The sequence below is a fragment of the Hibiscus syriacus genome, unplaced genomic scaffold, assembly GCF_006381635.1.
Source record: "Hibiscus syriacus cultivar Baekdansim isolate YM2019G1 unplaced genomic scaffold, ASM638163v2 tig00110287_pilon, whole genome shotgun sequence".
Classification (NCBI taxonomy): domain Eukaryota; kingdom Viridiplantae; phylum Streptophyta; class Magnoliopsida; order Malvales; family Malvaceae; genus Hibiscus; species Hibiscus syriacus.
The window spans coordinates 137,917-155,685 of NW_024062662.1; the positions used below are offsets into that span (position 1 = coordinate 137,917).

General features: G+C 32.5%; 1 protein-coding gene and 2 pseudogenes across 1 annotated transcript; 2 read left to right on the plus strand and 1 right to left on the minus strand.

Annotated features, from left to right (window-relative positions):
- Positions 1–4,462: 4,462 nt before the first annotated feature.
- Positions 4,463–11,395, minus strand: LOC120116183 (annotated as a pseudogene).
- Positions 11,396–11,949: 554 nt separating this feature from the next.
- LOC120116243 (heavy metal-associated isoprenylated plant protein 34-like) lies at positions 11,950–13,903 on the plus strand. Its single transcript, XM_039136783.1, has 3 exons — positions 11,950–12,187; positions 12,280–12,361; positions 12,450–13,903. Exons 1-3 carry the CDS (start codon positions 12,158–12,160, stop codon positions 13,856–13,858), a joined length of 1,521 nt encoding a protein of 506 aa, XP_038992714.1. The 5' UTR covers positions 11,950–12,157; the 3' UTR covers positions 13,859–13,903.
- A 1,253-nt stretch (positions 13,904–15,156) lies between these two features.
- LOC120116245 lies at positions 15,157–16,599 on the plus strand (annotated as a pseudogene).
- Positions 16,600–17,769: the final 1,170 nt, after the last annotated feature.

Sequence of the window (17,769 nt, forward strand, 5' to 3'; positions counted from 1 at the left end):
AAGCAATTCCGAAACGTTTGGCAAGTAAGATCGATCAAGGGAAAGATAAGAGATTGGAATTGGCTAGTGAGGCCAGGTGAGTGCATATTAGTTAGTTGATGGTGCTAAATGGAAATAAGACTTGCGACAAGTCTATTTCCTATGTTAGAATGCATGAATATATGATTATACGTATATGAATGACATGAATTGTATATATGCATGAATATATGTGTTGATATGCTTTTGAATGTAATGTTATGAGAAGTATGTGCTATATAAGGTATATATATATATACATATGTGAAACTGAACTATGTGACTGCATGAGAAAGATATGAGCCATATGACATAATATAGGTGAATATGAGAAAGCAAAGTATGAGATATAAACTATGTGATCATAGTAAAATATAATTATATTTTTACATGATAGGTGAAATAAACTGGATAATATTGATCTATAGGATGAAGTGAAAATAGTACACCAACTAGGGGATTTGAACATAAATGATAAGATGAACGTATAAGATAAGCTAGATGGGAAGGATTCATAGGTTTAAATAAAACTATAACACATGGGTTGAATGATAGAAATTTGTGAAGTTATATGAGAAGATTATAAGAGCTATATGAAATTGAATTAAGTAACAGATTAGATTATATATAGAAATAATAGAAGTGAGATATGTTTATAAGTCTGCCCTAGATGAATACGAAATATAAGAGTGCTATATGATTTATATTAGGATAATCTTGAGGATATATATATATAGATAGATATGAAATGAAATGAAATGAGTTATATGAATACCCCATTTATGTGATGAAATGGTGAATTACCTGAACATGTGAATATATATGTTTAAGAGAAGGCATACGATTAAGATATAAGCAATGTGACTATAAGTATATGTGCTTTAAGTGATATGACTTATAAGTATTTCTATTATAATGTTATATGATATGTTATGTATGTTAAAGGAATTATGTGATGGTATAAGAATTGATAGGAAATAGATATGTGAAAACAAGTATATGTTACGAGACAAAACTTATGACTATAAGCTACGTGAAAGTGTTCTAGGTGTTTCAATATTATATGAAGTATATGATCTTATGTGAACAAGATATGATAAGTATGTTTATATGAATAAAGGTGATTGGGTGAGAAATGATAGAATTTATATGAAAACATGACATATGTGACATGTGAATTATATGGAAATGATCTACGGGTAAGTGAACTATGTGACTATGTGATCATATGAAAAGAAGCTATGTGATACGTGATATGTGAAAGTGAATTACAAGTTTATGTGTATATTTGAAATGAAATAAAAGATAACGCCCATGTTATGTGTCATGAGAGCTAGGGGTATAGTTGGCATGCCAAGAGTCGAGGGTTTATTCGGTTCTTTAGGACATATGTATATCCTTTGGAACCTGTGTGAAGTCTTGAAAGACACATACTTGATCCATAGTATATGTATATGATTCTTAAGGAATTCTACGTGGTCCTTATGGACAATTCTACGGGCACTTCGGTGCAATTCTACGGGCACTTCGGTGCAATTCTACGGGCACTTCGGTGCATTTATACGAGCTGTGGTGACAGCATAGTGCACAACCTCTATAGACTCACATATCGATAGTTCTCACATATGTACATGGGCTAATCCAGAAATATGAACAAATATAAGTTAGTGGTATGATAAATGCTATAGAAATGATATGATGTTGTATGTATAGTGTTTGATTGAAATAGTATGTGATTATATGATAAACTGTTAATGATGAACTATGTGTATGCATGTCTTTACTGCAATTAATCTGATATGATTTTATACGATATGAAAAATGCATGAAGTTGCTGTAACATGATAGAACAGAACATGCATGTATCAATATAGGTTTTAAAGTGCATTAAGTTATGCCTCACTAAGTCTTCGACTTAGCGTGTGATTGTTTCATACGTAGGTTTCGAGAAGGGTAAGGAGTGTTGCGGAGCAAGACAGGTCAGTTTTCCTTACCAAAAGATCATATCAGAAATATTTGACAAAGTATGTTTTCGGTTATGTATAAAGTGTTGGCATGTAATAAGTCATTAAGTACGAGCACTCTGATAAAGTCTGTATTTTGTTTTAAATAAAGTTTTAAATTTCCCGGGATTTTTCTTAAGAGTCAAGGTTTGAAAAGTCAATGTGACACTTCGGACTCGTATCCGGGTCGGATACGGGTTGGGGGTGTTACAACACCGATAGAATGTCGGAATTTAGAATCACTATTGGAAGAGTTCAATAACTGACGGAATCATCAGTTATTCAGAATGTGACTTGAGCTGATAAGGAAGAAATGAAGATTCAGGACATTTACTATCTGTGTTGATCTATCGGATTTTCGAAATAACTCAAGCTGAACAACTCCCAGAACTAATGCATGTTGACCGGATCATTATTTGTCCTTCAGGTATTCACTCTTTAATACCAATAATTATTGTTCATAAATCATCTTTGAGTCATCATTGAATGAATCTTCCAATGTTCTTTATTTTATTTCCCCACTTCAACGATATCAGGAAATGCTAACGTACTTGATTTTTGGTTCATAACCCACAATAATAGTACACTATGTAAACTCATCAAAGTTTTCAGACTTATCCAAATCACTTACTTAATCCTCAATCATTGAGGTTACTTAGTTCATTTAGCAGTTAAGTCATTTACAGTTACTTCAGGGTTTTCCATAATAATTGAGACGTTTCTGAATTTCATATACATATTGTACTTTCGTTCAATTCAATTTGGTATTCGTAGTTGATTTGTCTAATGAATATTCACTTCTTAATATCGAATGCGATCTAGAGTTTAGTTGAGCTGAATACTTCCAAAATTATCATCAAGCCACACTTGAGAAGACGAACACACTTTCAAGTAATATCTATGTCGTTCAGGTACTGACATATCATTAAGATTGATCAACTCAATTAAGATGTGTTCCATAACTTTTAAAGGTAGTCCAACACCTATGCTTATTTGGATTCCTTAATTAATCTAATATATTTACTTAGTATAGGCCATAAGGGTATTCTGGTCATTTTGGTGTTTAATTTTATTCCATTCATTACAGAGCTCGAGGATATCCAATCATTCCTAAGCTTGGCGATATTCTTGGGCCATTTCCATTACAGGGGTATTTTAGTCATTTTACAGATCTGATGTAGTTCAATCCTTTCCTTCCATATGATCTTATTAATTCAAACGTATCATCTTTTCCATACCTTTTTTAACAATTCTAACAAAAGAGCACCTTCGATAATTTATTCTTAACTCGGAGATTTTCAGGTCAATTGCCTTCTCAGAAGTTACAAACATGTTATCATGAATTTTCTGTACAAAGACAGGAACTTAACAATTAAATCTGTAATTTATCGGGTTAAGTGTAAAATCTCAGGGTGCTTTCTTATTCAGGGTCAACTCGGACTGTTTTTACCTCTCAAGGGTATTTTCGTAATTTCTTAACCAAATAATTTCGGTATTAACTCTTAACTAAAATAATCATAATATAGAGATCATATGATTAATTACTTTCTCGAACATTCTCTGATCTTGAAATGATTCCTTAACAGACTCCTAGAATCGTGCATAAACCTTCTTGGGTTAAAAACCAGTTATCCAAATTTTCTAAGTAAACTAGCATTTCTTATGGACATCTATAGTTTTATCAGATCAATATGTCCTTTCAGAGTTATTAATCAACTTCCAGGGACAATTCTTGACATTTTACAACATAAGGGTATTTTCGAAATTTTATCAAACCGGAGTATTCTCATTTTTTCATCCATGTACCCTTAACGTTTAACATTTGATGACATAAATATATGCTACATCCAGGGCTGATTCCTTATCACTAATCACATAACTTTAATTTAATTCTAACAATCCTTCAATTTCTTATATAAGTCATCTAAACCATATTCAGTTACCGAATTTTTACCGTATTCGGATCGAGTGTAAAAATTAATTAACTACACAAACGAGACCAAATATTAACTTATTCATGCATTTACCAATATAACATGTTTCATGAAGCATAAAGAGGTAGTAAAATATTACCTCTATTTCCGTGCCATACTGTCTGACCATGTAAATTCCATTCAAATGCCCTCGATATTTAATTTAATGTCCAATAGTTCCTCAGATACATATCAACACAAATTTCATAAAAAACGGGACGTAATTCAGAAAAACGAATCGAATCAAGTGATTAATAAGTGAAAACAACTTACCAACTCAATTTCTAGCTTCAAATATTTTCTCAAGAACCCGAGCCTTCAAATATACGAACCCAAATCCAAAATAATTTCCAATTTCAAAGGACTGAGCCTGCGATTTTTCCCTTTTTTTCTAGCTGTCTCCCACGTGAATTTACTGTTGAAATATAAAATCATTTTTTCCTTTTCTTTCCCAGTTCTTTCCTTTCTTTATTTCTTTCTCTGCAACTGGTTTTTTTTATCGAAACGAAAACCAAATATGAAACAAAGCATGTCGTTGTGATTCCAAGGTACAATCCGTACGGATGAATTGAAAATTCTAGCCCCATCAACGTGAAGCTTCAAGCCGTGCTTCTTAGCTAGCTCACCAACTTTGTTTATGTATTCTACAGACAAACCTCTACCCCTGGTGTTTGCATGTGAATTCTCCAAGCAACCCAACCTCGTAGTTGGGTAAACAATCTCTCCTCTCGGATCTCTAATGGTGGCTTTAATCGAATTGATGTCCATAGTTCCATCATCATTGTTCTTCACTGGCCTAGGATGAACACCTCCAATGGTTGAAATTCCACCATTCCCATAAACACGTATATGAGAATTGTCTCTAAGAATGACCTCACTTCCCCTTATATCACAGTGAACAAGAACACTAATGAGGTTACCCATTGTTCCTGATGGAACGAATAAACCAGCTTCTTTGCCCATGATTATTACAACCTCTGATTCTAACTGGGGTCGCAGTCGGATCAACACCCAAGACATCATCATCAACTTCAGCAGTTTCCATCGCATCCCTCATTGCCTCGGTAGGTTTCGTGACAGTATCGAATCGAAGATCGACTGTTCTGGTCACCGTTGATATCAAGAAGAACACTGTTTTGAAACCTCTCCAGATTCTTCTTGATTTCTTTTCCTTTAAAAAAACCCATCTTTTTTCTCTCTATCTCGTTGTAGGTGTTTTAGGGTGGAAAGAGCAGAGCTTATGTACAAATAAAGAAGAAGAAATGGCAAGGAAGGTTCACTCAGTGATTTGAAAAAATTATGTGAAAAGGAAGCGATGACAAAGACTTTGGAACTTTACACGGAGAGGCAACTCTTTCATGTTGGAGTGGTTGAACAATTCATTTTCTATATTAAAATAATAATAATAATAATAATCAGATTCACATAATTGAGGTGTGACAAGAACATCTCTTGCAAATTTTGTTGATCAAAACACTATTTTCTAAAAGTTTAAAGCCACCATCTCCTAAATTAATTCTTTAACATTTAATGATTACATCTTAAATAAATAAAAATAAAAATGATCAAATATTATATTTTTTTTAAATTCAATAAAAAAATATATAAAATTTAAACCAAATTTATCAATTATGTAGTTCACCTTAAATATAATTAAAAAAATTAGGTTGAGTGATTCTTCTTTTCAAAAGAAAAGCAAAATTGTTTGAGTGCATTTATGATCCCAAGGCTGCAATCATAAAAATCCAAGTTATAAAAACCAACTTTTGAATAATTTGCCAACTGCCACTTTGATAACGATATTCTTTCATGGTTGATTTGATATGATCCAATTAACTACGAAATCCAACATTGCCTTGAAGCAATGTTTCCTTTAAAAGGATAAATTGTATATTTAATCATTCGATATTATATATATTGTCATTCAACCTTGAAAACTTTTATTTTTAGCAACCAATTTTTGAATTTTATTATTTATCACCGAGCCATAGTTGTGTAACGATAATAGTAAAACAATGCATTTTGAGTAGTTTTATTTATGAAATTAACATAATTTTATTATCACCCAATTTTTATATATAATAATGTTATTTATCATCCCATTTTTGAATTTTGTGATTTATCATTATTTATTCACCATTTTTATTCTCAATAGTTAATATCTTTTCATCGTTGTCCGAATGTCGTCGACCATCGTTGACTACATATTTGGTACTAAAATATTTCTCTTCATCTCCTCTTTCTTCTTTTCAAATTGGGTTTCCTCAAAATTGAGAAAAATATAAATCAAAACTTCGATGTTATCTCGGTGCAATATGCAATCTATATCTCCTTATAATTGTGAATTTGATATATATTATTTTCCTCCTTTTTGACCTTTCCACCATTTAAATCTCGGAGAAAATACTTCAATGCTGGTGAATCAAATGAAATTCGAAGATCTTAGTTTAAAATAAAAATTTTAGAGGCTTTTTTCATAAATTTACTCAAAATTTTGAATGCCTTGAACACTTAACAACCGGGGACAACAAATTAAATGTGACAAGTTAAGTGGTAAAATCAAAAAAATTTAAAATTAAATGAGAAAAATGTAATTTACCCTTTTTAAAATTAGCCAAAGTAAATTTATTCATAAATAGAATAAAATTAGATCAATTTTATAAAATAAAAAATCCATTCGTGGTTCAAGTCATTTTTGACCTATCGAACTTAAAAGATTGTTTTAATATTTAAAAATATTTTATATTAACATATATTTTTCATAATTAAATCTGAAAAATAGCAAATAAAAAGTTGTGCATGCTAACGTTGAAAAAGAAAATGAAGATGAATATATTTGGGACTAAATTTATCAAAGTAGATAGATGAATAATTTAAGTTTTGGGCAGATTTTTTTACAACAATCATGTGCCAATTATTGAACTATTTATAATATATAGTTTCACGAGATTAAAGTATCGGAGAGTTTCTATTAAACAATTTATTTTTTTTCAAATAAAGAAGAAGTTGATGCCATGGGTCAAAAGTTTAGAGTGGAAAAGCCATTTTTGAAGCTTAAAGTACAAACATATCTTAGATTTCTTTTATAGGGTATGTACCCTATTAGTGGATGGGCATCTTTTCTGTCACTATTTAGACATGTTTTACAGAGGGTGGGGAACATCATATTTGTTTGGATAAACCACATATTTAGTCACCGATTTACTCTCATAGTTTCGTTTTGGTCACTTAATTATTTCTTTTCAAAATCACACCTAACCAGTGGTGGACCAAAAGGAGAGAGGATGGGGGCGATCGTCCCCTAAAAGTTTTAAATTTAAAAACTATTTTTATCTACTTAAAATTTATAAGTTCGTATTTCCATAGCATTTTATAAATTCAATTCCTAACATAAAATTTTACATTTGTCCTTGTACGTAACATTATATTTTTGTTATGTTTTGATCACTCATTGTTAAAAAAATAAATAGAACTACATACATAATATTTTTATATATTTTAAGATTTGATATTATCTTATGGTGACACGTTAGCATCACTATTAATTTTTTAATAACAAGTGACAAAAACATAATGTTAGTATGATTTTGAAAGAAAAAATAGTTAATTTATCGAAACAAATCACACTAATAGATGAGTGACTAAATAGGTAGTTTATCCTATTTGTTTTCATCATAAGTCATGGGTTAGGCTTCCAAGGTGGAGGACAAACAAACAATCAATTATTTTATTTCTGAAGAAAATAAATAGAAAAAGAAAAGAAAATACATCATAGCTGCAACAACTTGAAATTGCTGCACCGCTTTAACTCTTGGTGATTGTCTGTATCTCATAACAACTTGACTTTTTTTTATTTTTCAGATTCTTTTGGTCACCCCTACCACAACTTTAAATTATTAATATATATAATGTAATATTATTTCACTCTACAATAACTTTTATTTCCATTAAGAACAGTATACAAGACGATCGATAAATATTAATTAAACGATCTCAGTGATAAAATAATAATTATTATTTTTATGTTTTTAGTTTGAGAATTATGAATGTTAGGAATATAGGTGTTTAATGTCAAATGACTGAGAATTATCTTTAAACATATACTACCTTATATTTACTTCATATTACTTAAAAAAGGACAGTTGATAAATCTTGCAAGCAAAGCTAAATTTCCCTTATACATATAATTAATACTGCTATCAAAATCTAATTATCAATCAATCTGATTGTAATTTCATTATGCATTGTATTAATTAATTTCAATTATAATCATAAAAATATATTATTTATATTATAATTTTAACTTAAAATATAAAATGAATGCTATTAAAGTTTGTATATTGTACTATGAAATTGTCGAATTTATTTAAGTTATATTAAAAAATATGTAAATATATATATATATATATAGTACCACATTTCCCAATAATTTTCTTAATTTTGAGATGGTCAAACAAGTAAAGATTCACTGTAAAATTGCAAAACAAAAGTCTGCAGTCCACCCTTCCCTGGTTGTTATATACATGTATTGGCTTATAAAACTTGAGATTTTGGTTCTTCGATGCTTTTTACCAAGGCTGACAAATCTTATATAATAATACGAAGAAGAAACTCATAAAATAATATTACACAAAATAAAATATTATTTTTTATAATCATCGATATTTGATTTATTAATTAATTAATTTATATCAAGTACTATAGAAGTAAGGACGATCCTCTCAACTATTTTTTACAAATTTATTATATAGATGTGGATAAAGATAAAGTTAGAATTTTTTGTAGGGTTAAACTTAGATTATAAATTTTATGAGAGTCAAATTATAATTTTATATAAATTAATATCTATTTTATCATTTTAAAAAAATTAAAAATCATTTTAGCATATAGCAACTTATAAAGTTATAATTTATAAAGAACTTAATTGTAAATTTTATCAATTTAGGGATATGGTCAGCCCGTAAACATATGGGGAAAACATTTTATAGATTTACAAAAAGAATATTAATACATGTAAGAAGGTTGGTAAATGGTAACTCATCAACACTATAAGGCCGGTAATTTTTTAGTTTTACCTAAGGGAAACTCTGCTCGAATAGTTAGAGCAAACATTAATAATAAAATTGGAAAAACTACCATAATTAATTTCAAATCTATTTTTAAAATTTTAATTTAATTCTCTAATAAAATTATGATTTTCATTTTATATTTTAGCCACTATTTGATGAGATAAGGGTTTTGGAATTTAGGAAAATTGCTATAATATAATGTCACATCTTATATTGCTTTTCCTTATTGCACTGATGCTTGGAAGCGATGAATTATAGTGAGTGCTAGGTTTTTAGTGCATTTATGATCCATCAATATTATGCATGTATTTTTCTTAATTGTTTATGCTGGAAATTTAATTTAAGTGTTTTGTTTTATTATTTGATAAAAAATATCATGATGTTATTTATTCAAACACCTTCCTATATGGGATTTTTTTACTCAAATATCGAAAAAAATATTTTATTATTAAAATAATAATCATTTTTAATATGAAACTCTTTTAGTAAAGATTGTCATGTTAGCAACACTTTTCAAAAGACATTTTATACTACAAGTACCTTCAAGCCCGAAAACTACCTCTAACTCCCTTCTTCCAATTCTGAAGGGTTAAAATACTTACCTCGTTCACCCGTCTAGAGAATGTTTCCTGATGTGTACTAAATTGTTGAGAGTTGACGATCATGATATTGATTAAATCTTTGATTTCTGTAGAAGTTTTGTTAACAATTGTTCCTCCACTTGTATCATCCATCATCTTTTTTTCCATAAGTAACAAACCTTCATAAAAATATTGGATGAGCAGTTGATCGGAGATCTCATGTTGTGAATAACTTGCATATAGTTGCTTGAAACTCTTCCGGTAGGTGTGAAGTATTTCAATGCCTCTTTGTTGAATCTCATAAATATCTCTTCTAATATTGACGACTCTTGAAGTATAAAAATACTTGTCAATAACGATTCTTGTCATGTCTCTCCAAGTGTGCACAGATCTGGATAGTTTATAGAACCAGAGATTCAAATCACAGTCACGGTCACGTTTTCGATCATGTCTCGTTTACTGAGATTGTGGTCATAGCGGGCTCTATTGCAAGTATATCAGAAGGCAGCACTACCGTTATTTCACAAGCACTATCGCAATCACATACCACTATTTAAAACCATGTATAGAACAACTAATCCTTTGCATGATCGACAAGAGAGAATGAGAAGACATGTAGCTTCACTTGAACCATAATCACATGCGATTATGTTTTGTACTTTTTCATTTATAATATTGTATTTTTTCCCAAATAATTTTGGTTTTATTATAACTTTACATAACACGATTTCATTAAACAATAAACATGCCTTTAACGAAAATAATTATATCCCTAATGACAATCACTCAAGTGAGAACCCTAAACCACTAAAAGTAGCCTAACGTAACCCAAAGCTAACATTAAACCCTAAAAAATTTAATTCAAAATACTCTTCAAACATAACATATACATAAATACTGAAACCTTCAAACTATGTGCCCTAAACTTAAAAGAATTCGGCTCTTAACGTAAATAAATGTGCCCTTGATAACTTTCATCTTGTAATCTTGAGAGAAAACCCCCCTAAATTTATTCACTTAAGTAAAACTCCTAAACCATTAAAATTAAACTAACATGACCGTAAACCTTAATTCCTAAATATCTAAATCATAAACCCTAATCTTAGACTTAAGAAAATTGACCCTAAACTCGAATAATTGTATCCATAATAACTTTCATTCCATAATCTTACACAATAACCCTAAACTTATTCACTCAAATGAGAATCCTAAACCTCTAAAACTAATCGGTCATAACCATTGATCATAATTCCTAAATCTTTAAGCCCTAGCATAGAACCCTAAATACCCTAAAACATCAATAACTCTAGAAAAAACTTAAATTCTAAAAACATAAACCATTAACCTAAATTCTAAGACCGAAGATAAATTTAGAGTTTAAAAGTCATTTTCTATAAAAAGCGTATTTGAGGGATATATTCACCTCAATAAAAAAACCTTTTTATAGAGCGCCTTTATCATGTCTGTAATAAGCGATTTATATAGAAATTATTTATTTTAAGTTGTATTTTTAAGTAGTATTAGTTAATATATAATTAGAAAGGAGTATTAGTTAAGTAGTATTTTTCAAATATATTTGGGTAAAAAAAGCCTCCAATATATATATGTACATTGGAACAACAAACATAATATATCTTCTTGCCTAACAAGTCCATCAACAAGACAGAAACTGCATCAGCAGTGCAATGGGGACCAGAGCAGGGTAGAAGAAGAGTGCACTGTGAAACCACCAGCTTTGCCTTTGGTTCCATGACCACTTACTGTGCTAAGGATCACTGAAATTACCCTTTTCTTCTTAATTTTCTCTTTAATTAATTAATTAAAATCTTTTCATTTTAAAAAAGGGTAAACTACGTGTTTAATACTTAAACTATCAGTTATGATCCATTTTAATACCTAAACTTTTAATTTTTTTAAAAACATATTTAATTTTTGTTTCATTTTAGTATCCGTTAAAAACTTAACATCAAGTTTTTTTAAAAAATTGAAAGTTTAGGTACTAAAACAAAAAGAAATAATAATTTAGGTACTAAACGCATTAAGATTTTAACGGTGAGATATTAAAATGAAATAAAAATTAAACGTTAAATATGATTTTGAAATAATTAAAAGTTTAGATATTAAAAAAAAAAAAAGTAGGATTTAAATCCCTTGGGAGGAAAAGAAGCTGAAGCTTCAAATAGTTTAAAGCCTTTGCCAAGTGATCCAACTTTAGTTCATATTACCATAGTTTCATGTTCCCAGCTGCTTTTCATCTCTTTTTGTTTATTTAACTAAATCTTTCATGGTTCCTTGAATCTTCTGCAACAGCCTTCTCTCTTTCTCTAAAATTAAAGCTTTTGCAAGCTAAAACAGAGGTTTTTTAATCTCCCATATCTGCATTTGAACTCTTCTTCTTTCTCAAATCTTGTAGCTCAGGTTTTCTTTTATCCTTTTCTTTCACAAACCAAAAACTAAGGGACAAAACTTTCATCTTTTGTCTGTCTGTCTCTCTAGTTTCAGTTCTTTGAAGGATGAATAAACAAGAAGTCATGAAGATGCAGGTGACTTAGCTGTTTTTTATTTCCAAGAGTGTTCAAAACCCTTTTCTCTTCTTTGTTTTTAACAATGTTCTATGGTTTTCTTTTCTTCTCAGACATGGATCCTTAAAGTGAATATACAGTGTAGTTGTGATGGCTGCAAGCAGAAAATAAAGAAACTGTTGCAAAAAATTGATGGTACGTTACTATGTTAGTGTCATTTTTTTCTTTATTTTGTTAAAGTTTAGTACTTTGGGTTTTTTTATTTTGTTTTGGTTGAATTCAGGGGTGTATACTACAAGTATAAATGCAGATCAAGGGAAGGTTACAGTGACAGGGAATGTTGACCCAGCTATACTTATAAGGAAGCTTGAGAAGTCAGGGAAACGTGCACAGCTATGGGGATCAGCTCAAAAGGGTTCAAATAGTTTCCAAAACCAGATGACCAACCAGTTCAAGAACATGCATTTTGATGATGGCAAAGGTGGTAAAGACAACAGATCTCAAAAGGGTGGCGGCGGTGGTGGTGGTGGAAAGAATAACCGGCAAAACGGTGGGCAGCAATTTGCATCACCACCGCCCCGTATGCAGCAAATGATGATGAAAGGGTCTAAAGATTTCAAGTTACCACCTTCCAAGGATCAGAAATCTATCAAGTTTCATTTGCCTGATGATGATTTAGATGAAAGTGATTGTGATGAGTTTGGTGATGAGTTTGATGATGGGTTTGATGATGATGGGTTTGATGAAGGGGGGTTTGGACATGGTCATGGCCATGGGCATCAAAAGCAAAACAAGATGGTGCCTATGATGGGAAAAGGTCATGGTTCATATGGGCCCAATGGCATGGTTAATGGCCCTGCCATGAATGGTAAAAAAGGAGATGCTTTTGATATACCTATAGTGATGAAGGGCATGGGAGAAAACAAGGATGGGAAGCATGGCAATGGAGTGAAGAAAGGAGGTGGTGAAAAGAGCAAGGGAGGGAAGCAAAACAAGGGAGGTAAAGATGATGTTGGAAAAAAAGGTGGTGGATTACTAGGATTCTTTAAGAAGGATAAAGGTGTAAAAGATTGTAATCACAAGAAGGGTAAAATCGAATGGGATGGTAAAAACAAGGGTGCCTATAAGGGGAACGGAGGCAGCAATGGCGGAGGTAACAATAATGGTAATGGGGCTAAAAAGGGTGGGGGCAAAAATGGTGGTGGGAGCCAAGAGATGAACAAGGTTAAAAACGGTGGGTTTCATGACATTGATGTTATTAATCATGGCAGAGGAGCTGGCAGTAAGAAGAACATGGGGCAGATGGGTCAAATGGGCGGGCAAATGGGTTATAATAATATGGGTCGAATGGGGAACTATCCAATGAACCAAATGAGTAATTTCCCTGCAGTTCAAGGACTACCTGCTGGTGCAGCAATGAATGGTGTTGGTGGGGGATACTACCATGGGATGGGACCAGCAAATCCCCATAATCAACAACAACAACAACAATACATGGCTATGATGATGAACCAACAACGTGCGAATGGGAATGCTGGGGGTATGTATCAGCCAATGATGTATGTTCAGCCATATCCACCACCCCATGCACCATACGGTCCGGCTTATCCGATGCATACTACGGCATCGAATTCCGAATCTTATGCTCATTTCTTTAGTGATGAGAACGCAAACGCCTGCAATGTGATGTAAATTTTTCTCAGATTAGTGAATGTTGTCTTTCATTTTCTTGGTTTTATTTTCGCTTCATTAGGGTGCTTTAAACAAGCGCAAGAAAGGCATTGCTTGTGTTTCTTGCCGATTTGCCAAATGTAATTTTGATATGATGATGTTGGTTTCAATCCCCATCTAATCTTATGGCCAAAAAGGGTCCATTTAGCTTCAGCCTTTGACTACTAAATTCCTTTTTTTTCTTTCTATGCTTCAATTATTTGCTTTAAACAAAACTCCGGCTAGAGGCTCCCATGCTTTCTTTTTGAAAGTGATTGTTCTCATTCTTGTTGCTTACTTGCTTTTTCTTTTTGGCTATTTTCTCAAAAGCAAAGTCCTTAGTCTCCCATTAAAAGAAAGAGATTATTAATGTAATTTGGATTCAAAAACTTAGAATAAGAGAAAATAGACACATTGGTGCGTGGCTACTATCAACTTTCAAGATTGCAAACCAAAGCATGAGGGTCGTGAATCATCCTCCAAATTCTGAACAACTTATTTATTCTAACTTAAATTATAGTTATTAACACGTCTTAGTAATTGGATTAATTTTAATTTTTAAATTTTTTGTTCCCATTAAAAGAAGAGATTGTTAATGTAATTTGTTGTTGATGACCAGTTTACTTCCTCTAGTGGCCTTCCAGCTAAGGCACGGTTAAAATGGCAGTCCCCGCATTTCCGATCAACATGGGGACTATTCCGAGATCATCATGGTAACTTTCTCTTAGTTTATAACAAGAATTTAGGCATTTCTTCTGTTCTTCACACCGGACTTGGAGGTGTTTTTGAGGGACTCAAATTTGCATGGTTGCATTGTTTTGAGTCCATTCTCTCATCTCCTTCGGCTGAGAGTCCATTCTCTTTGATCTGATCATTTGTTACCACGGTTAACAAGGCTTGGTTTGTTGATTTTGTCTTAATTCCAGCCCAAGACCAAGGCAAGGCCATGAAGTGATAGAATGAGTTGATGGCAACAAAATAAAATTAGTGTCTTGTGATGCCCTCAGCCATTGCCAAGTGGCTTTACAGTTCACACTTACCAATTCAATTTTGTTCATTTGCTTTGATGTTCATCTTTTAGCCTGAATTTTGCCAAACTTAGCCTCTCAAAGCCTCCCTTTGTGCTTGCCAAATGCATATAATCCCAAAACGGTCACATGAACAATGCTGAGATTACAAAAAAGATAAGACTACATTTTAACAACTCTATTTTGCCTATAAAATAACTCAAGTTTCTTCGTTCATCTCCGCACCGCTTAGCCTTTCTTACACCACTTGAGGCATTCATGGCTTCTTCTTTCCATCATTTCCTTCTCATTTTCCTTTCCTTTTCTTCTTTCTACCTTTTATCGGAATCTCTAACAACTCTGAAGCCGAATAGGTTTGTTTTGCCGGTGCAAAGAGATCAAAAGACCAACCTTTATGTGGCCAACATATACAAGCAAACTCCTTCATTGAAAGTCCCATTTGTTGTGGACTTGAATGGAAGGTTACTATGGGTCACTTGTGACAAAAGTTATCTTTCATCGACCTACCGTGCCCCTCGGTGCCGCTCGACTCAATGTGCTCGAGCCGACGGTTACTATTGCCACACATGCTCCGCCAAGGCTAGACCGGGGTGCCATAACAACACATGTGGCGTGATGTCGGTGAACCCCGTAACAGGCATAACCGCAATGAGTGAGCTTGCGCAAGATGTGCTATCAATCCAGTCCACCCAAGGGTCTAACCCTGGTCCAATGGTTAGGGTCCCTCAGTTCTTGTTTACATGTGCACCTTCCCTTTTACTGCAAAATGGGTTACCAGGAAATGTTCAAGGGGTGGCTGGATTGGGGCATTCCCCAATTTCTCTACCCAGTCAACTGGCCTTACACTTTGGATCTGCTGCTTTTTCCCCAACATTTGCCTTGTGTTTAGCCCCCTAATGGGGTCATGTTCTTTGGGGACAGCCCTTACTACATGCTGCCTGATGTCGAGATCACTCGACCTTTAAGCTACACTCCACTTATCATCAGTCCCCAAGGAGAGTACTACATGGAAGTGAGATCAATCAAGATAAACAACAAAAACGTTCCGATCAACATGACGCTGTTGTCGGTCGACAAACGAGGTGCCGGAGGCACGAAGCTGAGCACAATCAATCCTTATACGGTTCTGCACCACACGATCTTCAAAGCCGTCACTCAGTTTTTCACCAAGGAGCTGTCTGATATTCCCCAAGTGGGAGCCCGTTGCACCATTCAGGGCTTGTTTCAACTCGAAAAGCTTCAAAAGCACCAGGGTTGGACCAGCGGTTCCTAACATCGATCTCGTGCTCCATGACAACCATATGGTGTGGCGGATTTTCGGGGCGAACTCGATTGTCGAAGCTGCACCCGGGGTTTCTTGCTTAGCATTTGTTGATGGAGGAATGAAGAACAATGGAGCTTCGATTGTCATCGGGGCTTTCCAAATGGAGAATAATCTGATACAGTTTGATATGGCAAGATCAAGGCTTGGTTTCAGCTCTTCCCTGCTTTTTTTCAAGACTTCATGCAATAATTTCAACTTCACTGCTATCCCATGAAGCAGCAGCTATAGCTTCCCAGTAGGTCACCTTTGTAATTTGGTTTTAGTTTCCACTTCCCCAATGTGATCAATGTAATAATTAGAGCTATAAATACGTATTCATATGTAAGTGCGTATGTATCCAAGTACGTACGTACGTACGTATTGCAACAAAAGGCCATCAATATGTGTTTGGCCTTTTGGGGAACGGTGAAGTGTAGTTTTTTTTTAAATAATGAACTACGGGAAAAATGGTTTATTTTGAGCCACAATGACATGAATACACGAATAATTCAAAATCTATTATTAAATAAATTATTAAAGTATGAAAATTTCAATTATATTTATAAATACTTGAATATGATTACGAAATAACATTATATAATGTATATACGATGGACATACTTTTATATTATTTTTTATTTAATCACTTATATTTGATTTATTGACCGAATAATTCGAATTGAATTTTGCAGAGACCAATTATTGTTATTATTACTTGATAGTCAACGCCAAGGGGGTGTTTGGTTCAAGGATTGTGGGATTCTCATGGGATGGGAATCCCACATTCCCATGTTTGGTTGGTCGGGAATTTCATTCCCGGTAATGTTTTATTACTAATAGTAGATTTTTTGGGGTATATTACCGGGAATGTCATTACCTCCCTTCCCTTAGGTATTGTAACATTACCGGCGTTTTGGACTAAAATGCCCTTAAATTTTTATTTTTTTTCAAAAATATCTTTCTTCTGTCATTGAATAATAAAAATTCTACGAAGGTTAAATTACAAATTTATCCTTAAATTATTTTAGATTTACAAAAAAAAATCTATAATTAAAATTTTATATGAAGTTCAGGGGTTAAAAATTTTTTTTACCCTTTCATTAAACTTTTTTTTATATTTTTAATTTTGTAAAAAAATTATATAAATATTATGAATTTAATTTTTTAAATAAAACATATAAATATTTTACAATTTGTAATATTATACAAATATATAATAAGGACAATTTGGTCAAATATACATTCCAATAATCTTTTATTCCTTTAACCAAACACGGTAATCTTACATTCCTGCTAAACCAACCAAACACAAAATACAACATTCCCAGTAATCCTATTCCCTAGTAATCTTTTATTCTCACTGGTCTTCTTACATTCCGTGAACCAAACACACCCTAAGGGTATTGTTTTGCACCAATACTATTTTCTAACAATGTAGAAGCAATTTCTCCCATATTGGTGTAATTATGAAAATAGATGTTGCTTCTTAAGGTTAACACAACCTCCCAAACCGCGTAAACCTGAAGTGAGGAAATGAGATTCACTTGCATTGTTTTTTTCAA

Excerpts from the sequence above, each read along its gene's own strand:
- LOC120116243 (XM_039136783.1), top strand. The coding sequence starts at position 12,158 with ATGAATAAACAAGAAGTCATGAAGATGCAG. Across the intron at positions 12,188-12,279 it reads AAGAAGTCATGAAGATGCAG|ACATGGATCCTTAAAGTGAA; the intron begins GTGACTTAGCTG and ends TTTTCTTCTCAG. Across the intron at positions 12,362-12,449 it reads ACTGTTGCAAAAAATTGATG|GGGTGTATACTACAAGTATA; the intron begins GTACGTTACTAT and ends GGTTGAATTCAG.